The sequence below is a fragment of the Coregonus lavaretus genome (assembly GCF_964263955.1).
Source record: "Coregonus lavaretus genome assembly, contig: HAP1_SCAFFOLD_1527, whole genome shotgun sequence".
Taxonomy (NCBI): domain Eukaryota; kingdom Metazoa; phylum Chordata; class Actinopteri; order Salmoniformes; family Salmonidae; genus Coregonus; species Coregonus lavaretus.
Genome location: NW_028157755.1, coordinates 1 through 14452, shown reverse-complemented (window position 1 = coordinate 14452; position 14452 = coordinate 1). Strand labels below are relative to the sequence as shown.

Genomic DNA, 14452 nt, shown 5'->3' with positions numbered 1-14452 from the left:
TATCCCAGTCCTATACCCCAGTCCTATACCCCTATACCCCAGTCCTATACCCCTATATCCCAGTCCTATATCCCTATACCCCAGTCCTATACCCCAGTCCTATACCCCTATACCCCAGTCCTATACCCCTATACCCCAGTCCTATACCCCAGTCCTATACCCCTATATCCCAGTCCTATACCCCAGTCCTATACCCCTATACCCCAGTCCTATACCCCTATATCCCAGTCCTATATCCCTATACCCCAGTCCTATACCCCAGTCCTATACCCCTATACCCCAGTCCTATACCCCAGTCCTATACCCCTATACCCCAGTCCTATACCCCTATACCCCAGTCCTATACCCCTATACCCCAGTCCTATACCCCAGTCCTATACCCCAGTCCTATACCCCTATACCCCAGTCCTATACCCCTATACCCCAGTCCTATACCCCTATACCCCAGTCCTATACCCCTATACCCCAGTCCTATACCCCTCTACCCAAGTCCTATACCCCTATACCCCAGTCCTATACCCCTATACCCCAGTCCTATACCCCTATACCCCAGTCCTATGCCCCTATACCCCAGTCCTATACCCCTATATCCCAGTCCTATACCCCTATACACCAGTCCTATACCCCAGTCCTATACCCCTATACCCCAGTCCTATACCCCTATACCCCAGTCCTATACCCCAGTCCTATACCCCTCTACCCCAGTCCTATACCCCTATACACCAGTCCTATACCCCAGTCCTATACCCCTATACCCCAGTCCAATACCCCTCTACCCCAGTCCTATACCCCAGTCCTATACCCCTATACCCCAGTCCAATACCCCTCTACCCCAGTCCGATACCCCTATACCCCAGTCCTATACCCCAGTCCTATACCCCTATATCCCAGTCCGATACCCCTATACCCCAGTCCTATACCCCTATACCCCAGTCCTATACCCCTATACCCCAGTCCAATACCCCTATACCCCAGTCCTATACCCCTATACCCCAGTCCTATACCCCAGTCCTATACCCCTATACCCCAGTCCTATACCCCAGTCCTATACCCCTATACCCCAGTCCAATACCCCTATACCCCAGTCCTATACCCCTATACCCCAGTCCTATACCCCAGTCCTATACCCCTATACCCCAGTCCTATACCCCTATACCCCAGTCCAATACCCCTATACCCCAGTCCTATACCCCTATACCCCAGTCCTATACCCCAGTCCTATACCCCTATACCCCAGTCCTATACCCCTATACCCCAGTCCTATACCCCTATACCCCAGTCCAATACCCCTATACCCCAGTCCTATACCCCTATACCCCAGTCCTATACCCCAGTCCTATACCCCTATACCCCAGTCCTATGCCCCTATACCCCAGTCCTATGCCCCTATACCCCAGTCCTATGCCCCTATACCCCAGTCCTATGCCCCTATACCCCAGTCCTATACCCCTATACCCCAGTCCTATACCCCTATACCCCAGTCCTATACCCCTATACCCCAGTCCTATACCCCTATATCCCAGTCCTATACCCCTATATCCCAGTCCTATACCCCAGTCCTATACCCCTATACCCCAGTCCTATACCCCTATACCCCAGTCCTATACCCCTATACCCCAGTCCTATACCCCTATACCCCAGTCCAATACCCCTATACCCCAGTCCTATACCCCTATACCCCAGTCCTATACCCCAGTCCTATACCCCTATACCCCAGTCCAATACCCCTATACCCCAGTCCTATACCCCTATACCCCAGTCCTATACCCCTATACCCCAGTCCTATACCCCAGTCCTATACCCCAGTCCTATACCCCTATACCCCAGTCCTATACCCCTATACCCCAGTCCAATACCCCTATACCCCAGTCCTCTACCCCAGTCCTATACCCCTATACCCCAGTCCTATACCCCAGTCCTATACCCCTATACCCCAGTCCTATACCCCTATACCCCAGTCCTATACCCCAGTCCAATACCCCTATACCCCAGTCCTATACCCCAGTCCTATACCCCAGTCCTATACCCCTATACCCCAGTCCAATACCCCTCTACCCCAGTCCTATACCCCTATACCCCAGTCCTATGCCCCTATACCCCAGTCCTATGCCCCTATACCCCAGTCCTATACCCCTATACCCCAGTCCTATACCCCTATACCCCAGTCCTATACCCCTATACCCCAGTCCTATACCCCTATACCCCAGTCCTATGCCCCTATACCCCAGTCCTATACCCCTATACCCCAGTCCTATACCCCAGTCCTATACCCCTATATCCCAGTCCTATGCCCCTATACCCCAGTCCTATGCCCCTATACCCCAGTCCTATACCCCTATACCCCAGTCCTATACCCCTATACCCCAGTCCTATACCCCTATACCCCAGTCCTATACCCCAGTCCTATACCCCTATACCCCAGTCCAATACCCCTCTACCCCAGTCCTATACCCCTATACCCCAGTCCAATACCCCTATACCCCAGTCCTATACCCCTATACCCCAGTCCTATACCCCTATACCCCAGTCCTATACCCCAGTCCAATACCCCTATACCCCAGTCCTATACCCCTATACCCCAGTCCTATACCCCTATACCCCAGTCCTATACCCCAGTCCTATACCCCAGTCCTATACCCCTTTTATCTTCACACACCTGGACTAGACGTACTGTCACACAGAGAGACACCTGGACTAGACGTACTGTCACACAGAGACACACCTGGACTAGACGTACTGTCACACAGAGACACACCTGGACTAGACGTACTGTCACACAGAGACACACCTGGACTAGACGTACTGTCACACAGAGACACACCTGGACTAGACGTACTGTCACACAGAGACACACACCTGGACTAGACGTACTGTCACACAGAGAGACACACCTGGACTAGACGTACTGTCACACAGAGAGACACCTGGACTAGACGTACTGTCACACAGAGACACCTGGACTAGACGTACTGTCACACAGAGAGACACACCTGGACTAGACGTACAGAGAGACACCTGGACTAGACGTATTGTCACACAGAGACACACCTGGACTAGACGTACTGTCACACAGAGAGACACCTGGACTAGACGGACATGTGCCCGTTGAAATGAAACGTTTTATTTGCATGCGTTGTGTAACAACACATTTTTAGTTGAAGTTAGAAAAGATGGTTCATCGTAGGACTGTGAAAGGTCAGTGGGCTCCACTGTCTTGCTCCTAACTGTCATAAGACTCGTTGAATGACCCATATTCATGTTATTGTGGGATTCAGGAACATTCCGTCTAGATTGAATACTGCTGCTATTGTTTAATTCAAGATGAGTTGGAGGAGAGGGAAGCAGGCTGTTTTTTAAAATTTCAGATATTTAACGGATAGCGATCTACTGTTATGATTTGGTTCTTCTGGTTGTGTGGCGAAGGGAAGTGATTTAACAAAAGTGTGGAAGACTAGTATGAACTGGGAGTATTTTTCTACCTGCTCTGTCGGCTCTCCGGGGATAACACAATGAGCAAACCAGTGTTTCTTTGAAGGGTGTGTTGATGAGGTTTCATCCCAAATGGCACCCTATCCCCTATAATAATACACTAGTGCACTATATAGGGATACACTAGTGCACTATATAGGGATACACTAGTGCACTATATAGGGATACACTAGTGCACTATATAGGGATACACTAGTGCACTATATAGGGATACACTAGTGCACTATATAGGGATACACTAGTGCACTATATAGGGATACACTAGTGCACTATATAGGGATACACTAGTGCACTATATAGGGATACACTAGTGCACTATATAGGGATACACTAGTGCACTATATAGGGTGTAGGGAGCCATTTTGTCTGCTGCCCTTTATGTTAAATGTAAGACTGGGTCAGTTTGACTAGATAACCCCCAACGGCATCTAGTTAGTTTCCACCTTTTACTCTGTAAACCCAGTGTCCCGTCTATCTGTGTTTATACTGAATGTGTGTTCAGACGTTTTTGATTTTGTAAGACTGTATTTATTGTAGAAGATAAATCAAAATATGTTGTGCTGGAGTGAGATTTTTCTTTTACATGTGTTTTGTCGGTTTCAAAAACCAATTTTAATTTAGCAGTGTTGATGCCTTGTGGGAAAACACAGGTCACACGAACACACAGCCGGAGCTAGTCAGCGAGCTGGAGATGGTCGAAGGTAGTCACTACGTCGGGAGCCATTTTGGAGGTAGGGAAGGGCTGTATGTTTTTCCACAAGGCGTCAGTTGGTGTGAAAGATGCTGTTTTGGTTGTTTTCCAAGTGTCCTTTTGTATGACCTGAAGTCACTGAGGTGAGGCTCGCAGCCATTGCCTGTCTTGATACATTTGTAGTCATTGATTGATTGATTGGGGAATAAATCCATAAACAATTCGACAGGTACCACTTGTTTTTTCTTGGCACTGTCGGTTGAGGTGAACACTGAAATATTTACCAGACTTGCCTTTAAATGCATCTCATACTTTGAAGAAGGGTCTGACCTGTCAAACGTAGAGCTAATGAAGGGAATCCGGTGCTATTTGGGTCAGAATATGAACACAGTGTACCTCTGGTGATCCATGACTAATGGGCCTGAGGGAAAGAAATGACACTTCCACAGTATTTTCTGCAGATGTGTATTTATCAGTACAGGAACATGTACAATACAGACTGGAAATGATACAGAAGTATGGTCCTAACATACACATCTACTGTCTATTGATACAAAAACCAACGTGGGTAAAGAAGCATTGGGAACGGTGTCGTTCCCGCAGGGGACAGGCAGGGGACGGACAGACAGACAGGGGACAGACAGGGGACGGACAGGGGACAGCCAGGCAGACAGACAGGGGACAGGCAGCCAGCCACGGGACAGCCAGCCAGGGGCCTCTAGTTCCAAGAGAAGCAGAAGAGTAATAAACAAGGTTCCAAAATGTTATGAAAAGGATCTGATCTGGAATAATGGATCTGGAATAATGGATCTGGAAGAATGGATCTGGAATAATGGAATAATGGATCTGGAATAATGGATCTGTAATAATGGAATATTGGATCTGGAATAATGGAATTGTAACGCTGCAAAAATTGTATTTTTTTGGTAGTAGTAGTTAAAGCAGTTTGATGGCTGTGTCCCAACTGGCACCCTATTCCCTATATAGTGCACTACTTTAGACCAGAGAATGGCACCCTATTCCCTATATAGTGCACTACTTTAGACCAGAGAATGGCACCCTATTCCCTATATAGTGCACTACTTTAGACCAGAGAATGGCACCCTATTCCCTATATAGAGCACTACTTTAGACCAGAGAATGGCACCCTATTCCCTATATAGTGCACTACTTTAGACCAGAGAATGGCACCCTATTCCCTATATAGAGCACTACTTTAGACCAGAGAATGGCACCCTATTCCCTATATAGAGCACTACTTTAGACCAGAGAATGGCACCCTATTCCCTATATAGTGCACTACTTTAGACCAGAGAATGGCACCCTATTCCCTATATAGTGCACTACTTTAGACCAGAGAATGGCACCCTATTCCCTATATAGTGCACTACTTTAGACCAGAGAATGGCACCCTATTCCCTATATAGTGCACGACTTTAGACCAGAGAATGGCACCCTATTCCCTATATAGTGCACTACTTTAGACCAGAGAATGGCACCCTATTCCCTATATAGTGCACTACTTTAGACCAGAGAATGGCACCCTATTCCCTATATAGTGCACTACTTTAGACCAGGGCTCTATATAGGGAATAGGGTGCCATTTGGGACAGACTATTTGAACAGAGCGGATACATTCAACCCTCATTTCAACTACATAGCAGTAAAATACTGAGACGGGACAGGCTTCTCTCTACGGCCAGAGAGCCTGCTGGACTTCTCTGAAACCACTCTGCCAAAATAAAAGCTAGTCAGTGAGGGAGAATTACATTCCAAAAACAAATTTAGCAGTATTGATTTTATGTTTGAGCAAATGAACACAGCATTAGCCATGGCGAAATGTATAGAAATACAGGAAATGAGCTTTAAAACTGCCACATTTCCTCTCTGCTCCAGAATATGTAGAATCTCAGGGAATTGGTTAATAGTGGAACAGAGGAGTGTCCTCTCCTCAAAGCTTCTTCCCACCAAGGAAGCACAACTGTATCCTGCCAGGAAGTGATTTGATATCAGTCTTTGAATCAGCTGTTTTCTCTGAGGAGAAAAGCATGCACACGTTTAGAAAAGATACGCTGGTGACCTTTTGACCTAGAAAATGTCTGGCACAGCTAGCTAAATGTGTTATAACTTTACACATTTAAAAATTCCTCTGTAAACATAATCTGTCTGAAGGAGAAGGAGATTAATTTCATACAAGCACACTTGTTTCCTCCCCTCGAGTACCTTTGACCTTTTTTAAAAGGAGGAAAGGACGTGAGCAAAACCAACTGAGTCTCTGTGAAGACTCTGACCAATACAACCAGATGGCCAAACTACAGGAAACAGCATGGGGAACTCTGCATGCTGGTACTGACGTCTGAGTGGTTAATGTAACGTTGTCGTCAGCATCTAGTAACGGGGAGAAATGATACAACAGAGAAGTGGGGAATCTTAACTAACTAAACGAACATTGATTAAAGCTTTTATGTTACATTAATGGTTTTAAGGCTTGAGGGAACAGAGAGGAGCCCAGTTGAAATCCGGAAGAAATGTGTCCATCCTTTCTGGTTCCCTTGAGGTAATCACAGCTCTTAAGTGATTGGATAGGTGTAAGCCAGCGTTGCCCAATCCTGACCCTGCGGACCTCAAGGGGTGCACGTTTTCTCGCCTCACTACACACGATTTAAAATAAATCAGAAACAGACGACGAGTTGATCAAGATTGAGTTGTGTGAGGCTTACACCTATCCAACCAATTGGAGATCTGTGATTACTTCAAGGCAGGTAGGATGGAAGGATGCATGTCTGAAGCATTCCAACAGTGCTTAGGAAGGATGGGGTCAGGGGTCAGTTTGTTAATAGATTACACCAGGGGTTTCTCATTCACACATCGGCCCTGTTTATACCTGGTGATAACTGCCGTCCCTTGTCCTGATCTAGGTTCACGTTCTGATTGTGCCCACATTTTATCCGTTGCATCTACACATGGTATTAAAATGCGTCTCGTATCCGTCCACGGTGTTTCCGCATCGTGAACAGATTTCCCGGTCCATCCCTCTATGCGCCAGGTGTAATCTCATCAACCAGCCGGCTCTCTGTCTCTTTCTCTCTTTCTCTCTCTCTTTCCCGTCTCTCTCTCTCTTTCCCATCTCTCTCTCTCTTTCCCGTCTCTCTCTCTCTCTCTTTCCCGTCTCTCTCTCTCTCTCTCTCTCTCTCTCTCTCTTTCTCTCTGTCTCTCTCTGTCTCTCTCTCTTTCCCTCCTCTCTCTCTCTCCTCAGAATGGAACTTGAATGGGAGTCTGTGGCAGGAGTGGTGAAAACAGCCGCCGGTTTTGGCTGATCTCTCAGTCCATCAGCATCTAGTCCAACCCTTAGAACCTCCCCTTTGTATTGTGGATTTTAGGGTTGACCATCTTTAAAACAATTCCATATGCTAGCTTAGGGGGTTCAACGACGCAAGTTAGGAAAATCTGTAAGTATGCATCTTAGAAATAGTTTTCACAAACTTTATATGCTGGAATTTAGAATCAATTGGTCTTCCCAAAATATTATGGTTAATGTGGTGTAACATTTATTTTGATTAACCCTAACCCATCTGATACATATGGAAGCCCATTCCCACCACCAAAATAAAATTAAAATATCGTTACTATCTTAAAATTGTTTTCCTGGAGCCCAGAGTGTTTCCTTATCTACAGTGCATTCGGAAAGTATTCAGACCCCTTGACTTTTTCCACATTTTGTTACGTTACAGCCTTATTCCCCCCCCCTAAGTTTCTAGACAGTCCCACACCGTTACCAGGCTCTGTGCGACAGCAATGGGAGCCTGGGGACGAGGTTACACCAGGTATCAACAGGCTTTAGTATCCCTGCGCAGAGTTGTGTTGGTTACGGTTACTAACGCTGAGTATCAGCAGGCCCTGGGTTTCTATATTCAGCCATCTTGTTCTAGTGCTGAGGAAAATCCGGATATTTCTCCAGTCTTTGATAGGTGTGTGTGAATTTCCAAGTCTTTTTTTATACGGATCATCATTTTAAGTTCCCTGTTGAAAGTTAAAAAGTCACATTTAAAACTGTAGAGTAAACTTAATAGATACTCAAGACCGCGTCCCAAAACGGCACCCTATTTCCTATAGCCCTGGTCAATACAGGGACTAGGGTGCCATTTGGGCCTCAGAGTAACATCCTTTATGTGCGAGTGGCGCGCTGAAGACTACAGGCAGCACATCACCAAAACCCTGGGACCTATAAAACGTTGTAGACACACACACAATCCCTTCAACCTTCCCCCACCACACAGTGATGGAGAAAGACACCAAAAACACGCAACAGCAAAACAGAGAGAAGCTTTATGTTCCGTCAGAATGAAGCGTAACCTTTCTCTAGGCTTATCAGTGAGTAGTTAAGCAGCAAGATATTTACAAGACAACAGAGGCGTTGTCCAAAATAGAACCCTATTCCCTTTATAGAGCACTACAGGGCTTTGGGTCAGAGTCCACTCAGGGCTCAGGCCAAAGTCAGTGCGCTATACAGGGAATAGGGCTCCATTTTAGATTTGTCCAAGAGACATTCTAAATCCTTTTCGTTCCAGGTCAGAGTTCAGCCAATGGTGCTTCACTTCGTGATCATGTGATTCTGAAGGACAGGTGTGTCCCAGGATGTGTTGCTATGCCTGTTTCCCTGGCGACCGCCTCGCACCCACCTGCGAATCCTCATCGAGCAGGGACATGGCAGAGGGAAGAGGCACTTTTTGATTGGCTGGTTTTCATTGTTACAAAAGGTTTCCCTTTAAGTCATCGCTAGCCGTTGACGCCAGGTTTGGTTGTAGTTCTCTGAATCGCCACCTGGTGGTAGTGTTGCTGTAATCCTGCCATGTCACCACCAGATGGTGGTAGTGTTGCTGAAATTCCTCCATGTCAACACCAGATGGTGGTAATGTTGCTGTAATTCCTCCATGTCGACACCAGATGGTGGTAGTGTCGCTGTAATTCCTCCATGTCAACACCAGATGGTGGTAGTGTCGCAGTAAATCCATGTCACCACCAGATGGCGGTAGTGTCGCTGTAATTCTTCCATGCCACCACCAGATGGCGGTAGTGTCGCTGTAATTCCTACATGTCACCACCAGATGGCAGTAGTGTCGCTGTAATTCCTCCATGCCACCACCAGATGGCGGTAGTGTCGCTGTAATTCCTCCATGCCACCACCAGATGGTGGTAGTGTCGCTGTAATTCCTCCATGTCAACACCAGATGGTGGTAGTGTCGCAGTAAATCCATGTCACCACCAGATGGCGGTAGTGTCGCTGTAATTCTTCCATGCCACCACCAGATGGCGGTAGTGTCGCTGTAATTCCTCCATGTCACCACCAGATGGCGGTAGTGTTGCTGTAGTTCTCCATCTCGCCACTGGGTTGTAGTGGTGTCAGTCAGGGCCTGATGCAGGTAGGCTCTTGGTAGGGAGGCTCTGGCCTCTGGGGCAGTTAGAGGAGGACTGGAGCTCTGATCTGATCTGCTATGTCATCAGGATGGGCTTTTGTCTCACCTCCAGGATATCTGATGACAGACAACAACAACAACAAAAATCAGTCAGCAGTTTACAATAAACATTAAAAAAGAAATGAGCGGTCAACACAGTCATTTCCAGGACAGGGGAAGTCCATAATGGTTCCCTCCTCTCTATGACAGGTCAAGGGGAAGTCCATAATGGTTCCCTCTTCTCTATGACGGGTCAAGGGGAAGTCCATAATGGTTCCCTCTTCTCTATGACAGGTCAAGGGGTCAGAGGACTGTTAGAGGACCAGAGACGCGACTAGACCCCGTGGGCCGGCGCACAATTGGCCCAGCGTCGTCCAGGGTAGGGGAGGGAACGGCCGGCAGGGATGTAGCTCAGTTGGTAGAGCATGGCGTTTGCAACGTCAGGGTTGTGGGTTCGATTCCCACGGGGGGCCAGTATGAAAAAATAAAATTAAAATAAAATAATAATTATGTATGCACTCACTAACTGTAAGTCGCTCTGGATAAGAGCGTCTGCTAAATTACCAAAATGTAAAATGTAGATCAGAGGACCATTAGCGGACCCCAGCCGCGCCCTCAGAGCATGTGCAGACCAGCTGGCTGTTGTGTTCTCTGACATTTTCTGTGCTGAGAAGTATTTCTGTCTGTAATAAAGCCTTTGTATGGGGAAAAACTAATTCTGATTGGCTGGGCTTGGCTCCCAAGTGGGTGGGCCTATGCCCTCCCAGGCCCACCCATGGCTGCGCCCCTGCCCAATCATGTGAAATCCACAGATTAGGGCCTAATGAATTTATTTCAATTGACTGATTTCTTTCTATGAACAGTAATTCATTAACATCTTTCAACTTGTGCTTGTGACTAACGGGGGAACGGGGAACCATTTGGGACCACCTGCGGCCCTGTGCATGTGACTAACGGGGAACAGGGAACCATTTGGGACCGATGGTGTGTGTGCGTCTTTGACCTGAGGTGATACGGTGCAGCGGCAGGGTGACGTAGGTCAGGTGGGAGTAAAGCAGGAAGTACTCGTCTGTACGGTTCAGTTTGAGCCAAGATCCCACCAGGGATCGACCTGTACCCGACAGGGAGCGAGACCGCAGGTTGGACTGGTTACACAGGTCTGCATGGGGACACAGTGATACAGGTTATACACTATCTCTTCAACACATCCAGGGTAACATGATACAGGTTATACACTCTCTCTTCAACACATCCAGGGTAACATGATACAGGTTATACACTCTCTCTTCAACACATCCAGGGTAACATGATACAGGTTATACACTCTCTCTTCAACACATCCAGGGTAACATGATACAGGTTATACACTCTCTCTTCAACACATCCAGGGTAACGTGATACAGGTTAGACACTCTCTCTTCAACACATCCAGGGTAACATGATACAGGTTATACACTCTCTCTTCAACACATCCAGGGTAACGTGATACAGGTTATACACTCTCTCTTCAACACATCCAGGGTAACGTGATACAGGTTAGACACTCTCTCTTCAACACATCCAGGGTAACATGATACAGGTTATACACTCTCTCTTCAACACATCCAGGGTAACATGATACAGGTTATACACTCTCTCTTCAACACATCCAGGGTAACATGATACGGGTTAGACACTCTCTCTTCAACACATCCAGGGTAACATGATACAGGTTATACACTCTCTCTTCAACACATCCAGGGTAACATGATACAGGTTATAGGTTATACACTCTCTCTTCAACACATCCAGGGTAACATGATACGGGTTATACACTCTCTCTTCAACACATCCAGGGTAACATGATACAGGTTATACACTCTCTCTTCAACACATCCAGGGTAACATGATACAGGTTATACACTCTCTCTTCAACACATCCAGGGTAACGTGATACAGGTTATAGGTTATACACTCTCTCTTCAACACATCCAGGGTAACATGATACAGGTTATACACTCTCTCTTCAACACATCCAGGGTAACATGATACAGGTTATACACTCTCTCTTCATCACATCCAGGGTAACATGATACAGGTTACACACTCTCTCTTCAACACATCCAGGGTAACATGATACAGGTTATAGGTTATACACGCTCTCTTCAACACATCCAGGGTAACATGATACAGGTTATACACTCTCTCTTCAACACATCCAGGGTAACATGATACAGGTTATACACTCTCTCTTCAACACATCCAGGGTAACATGATACAGGTTATACACTCTCTCTTCAACACATCCAGGGTAACATGATACAGGTTATAGACTCTCTCTTCATCACATCCAGGGTAACATGATACAGGTTATACACTCTCTCTTCAACACATCCAGGGTAACATGATACAGGTTATACACTCTCTCTTCAACACATCCAGGGTAACGTGATACAGGTTATACACTCTCTCTTCAACACATCCAGGGTAACGTGATACAGGTTATACACTCTCTCTTCAACACATCCAGGGTAACGTGATACAGGTTATACACTCTCTCTTCAACACATCCAGGGTAACGTGATACAGGTTATACACTCTCTCTTCAACACATCCAGGGTAACGTGATACAGGTTATACACTCTCTCTTCAACACATCCAGGGTAACGTGATACAGGTTATACACTCTCTCTTCAACACATCCAGGGTAACGTGATACAGGTTATACACTCTCTCTTCATCACATCCAGGGTAACGTGATACAGGTTATACACTATCTCTTCAACACATCCAGGGTAACGTGATACAGGTTATACACTCTCTCTTCAACACATCCAGGGTAACGTGATACAGGTTATACACTCTCTCTTCAACACATCCAGGGTAACGTGATACAGGTTAGACACTCTCTCTTCAACACATCCAGGGTAACGTGATACAGGTTAGACACTCTCTCTTCAACACATCCAGGGTAACGTGATACAGGTTATACACTCTCTCTTCAACACATCCAGGGTAACGTGATACAGGTTATACACTCTCTCTTCAACACATCCAGGGTAACGTGATACAGGTTATACACTCTCTCTTCAACACATCCAGGGTAACGTGATACAGGTTATACACTCTCTCTTCAACACATCCAGGGTAACGTGATACAGGTTAGACACTCTCTCTTCAACACATCCATGGTAACGTGATACAGGTTAGACACTCTCTCTTCAACACATCCAGGGTAACGTGATACAGGTTATACACTCTCTCTTCAACACATCCAGGGTAACGTGATACAGGTTATACACTCTCTCTTCAACACATCCAGGGTAACGTGATACAGGTTATACACTCTCTCTTCAACACATCCAGGGTAACGTGATACAGGTTATACACTCTCTCTTCAACACATCCAGGGTAACGTGATACAGGTTATACACTCTCTCTTCAACACATCCAGGGTAACGTGATACAGGTTATACACTCTCTCTTCAACACATCCAGGGTAACATGATACAGGTTATACACTCTCTCTTCAACACATCCAGGGTAACATGATACAGGTTATACACTCTCTCTTCAACACATCCAGGGTAACATGATACAGGTTATACACTCTCTCTTCAACACATCCAGGGTAACATGATACAGGTTATACACTCTCTCTTCAACACATCCAGGGTAACATGATACAGGTTATACACTCTCTCTTCAACACATCCAGGGTAACATGATACAGGTTATACACTCTCTCTTCAACACATCCAGGGTAACATGATACAGGTTATACACTCTCTCTTCAACACATCCAGGGTAACATGATACAGGTTATACACTCTCTCTTCAACACATCCAGGGTAACATGATACAGGTTATACACTCTCTCTTCAACACATACAGGGTAACATGATACAGGTTATACACTCTCTCTTCAACACATCCAGGGTAACATGATACAGGTTATACACTCTCTCTTCAACACATCCAGGGTAACGTGATACAGGTTATACACTCTCTCTGCAACACATCCAGGGTAACATGATACAGGTTATAGTTCATCTCTTCCAGCCAGGGCAACTAGAATATCTTTCTCCCTATTTCTGCAGCTACAGTTAGCCAGCTTCTCTCTACCAGGTCAGAATGAACCAAGACTGCTAAACATTACATACACTCTCTTCATCAACACAAACAGGGCAATCATTCATCTCCAACTCTCTCTCTCTCTAACTCTCTTTTAGGGTTAGATCTCTCTCTAATTCTCTTTCAGGGTTAGATCCCTCTCTAATTCTCTTTTAGGGTTAGATCCCTCTCTAATTCTCTTTTAGGGTTAGATCCCTCTCTAATTCTCTTTTAGGGTTAGATCCCTCTCTAATTCTCTTTTAGGGTTAGATCTCTCTCTAATTCTCTCTCAGGGTTAGATCTCTCTCTAACTCTCTTTTAGGGTTAGATCTTTCTCTCTCTCTCTCTCAGGGTTAGATCTCTCTCTCTCTCTCTCCCTCTCAGGGTTAGATCACTTGCCTCTCTTTACCTGCAAATCTCTAGAATCTCTTTTTTTAACCAAGTGTACAAAAATGATTTAATAAAACACTTTACACACTGGGGTTGAAAGGGTTTTGGACATTTCAATGTAACCCTTTTCACTGCTCTGCTAAGGTCAATGAGTAGGAATTAGGGTTGGGTTTTACTGTGGTGTTGGGGTAGGAAGTAGGGTTGGGTTTTACTGTGGTGTTGGGGTGTAGGAATATTGTTACCCTCGTCATCCTCTTCCCTGAAGAGCTCTTCACTATCGTTGGCTGAGTGGCTCTTCTTCATCTCAGCGATACGGTTCCTGGGGGCCTTCCTCCGG

The 14452-nt window shown here is 46.0% G+C and overlaps 1 protein-coding gene across 1 annotated transcript; it reads right to left on the bottom strand.

Moving 5' to 3' along the window:
* Positions 1-8491: 8491 nt before the first annotated feature.
* Positions 8492-14439, bottom strand: LOC311124962 (uncharacterized protein KIAA0930 homolog). Its single transcript, XM_084199055.1, has 3 exons — positions 14358-14439; positions 10637-10792; positions 8492-9711 (listed from the first exon to the last, which is right to left on the bottom strand). The coding sequence occupies exons 1-3, from the start codon at positions 14416-14418 to the stop codon at positions 9671-9673; spliced, it is 258 nt and encodes an 85-aa protein (XP_084055181.1). The 5' UTR covers positions 14419-14439; the 3' UTR covers positions 8492-9670.
* Positions 14440-14452: the final 13 nt, after the last annotated feature.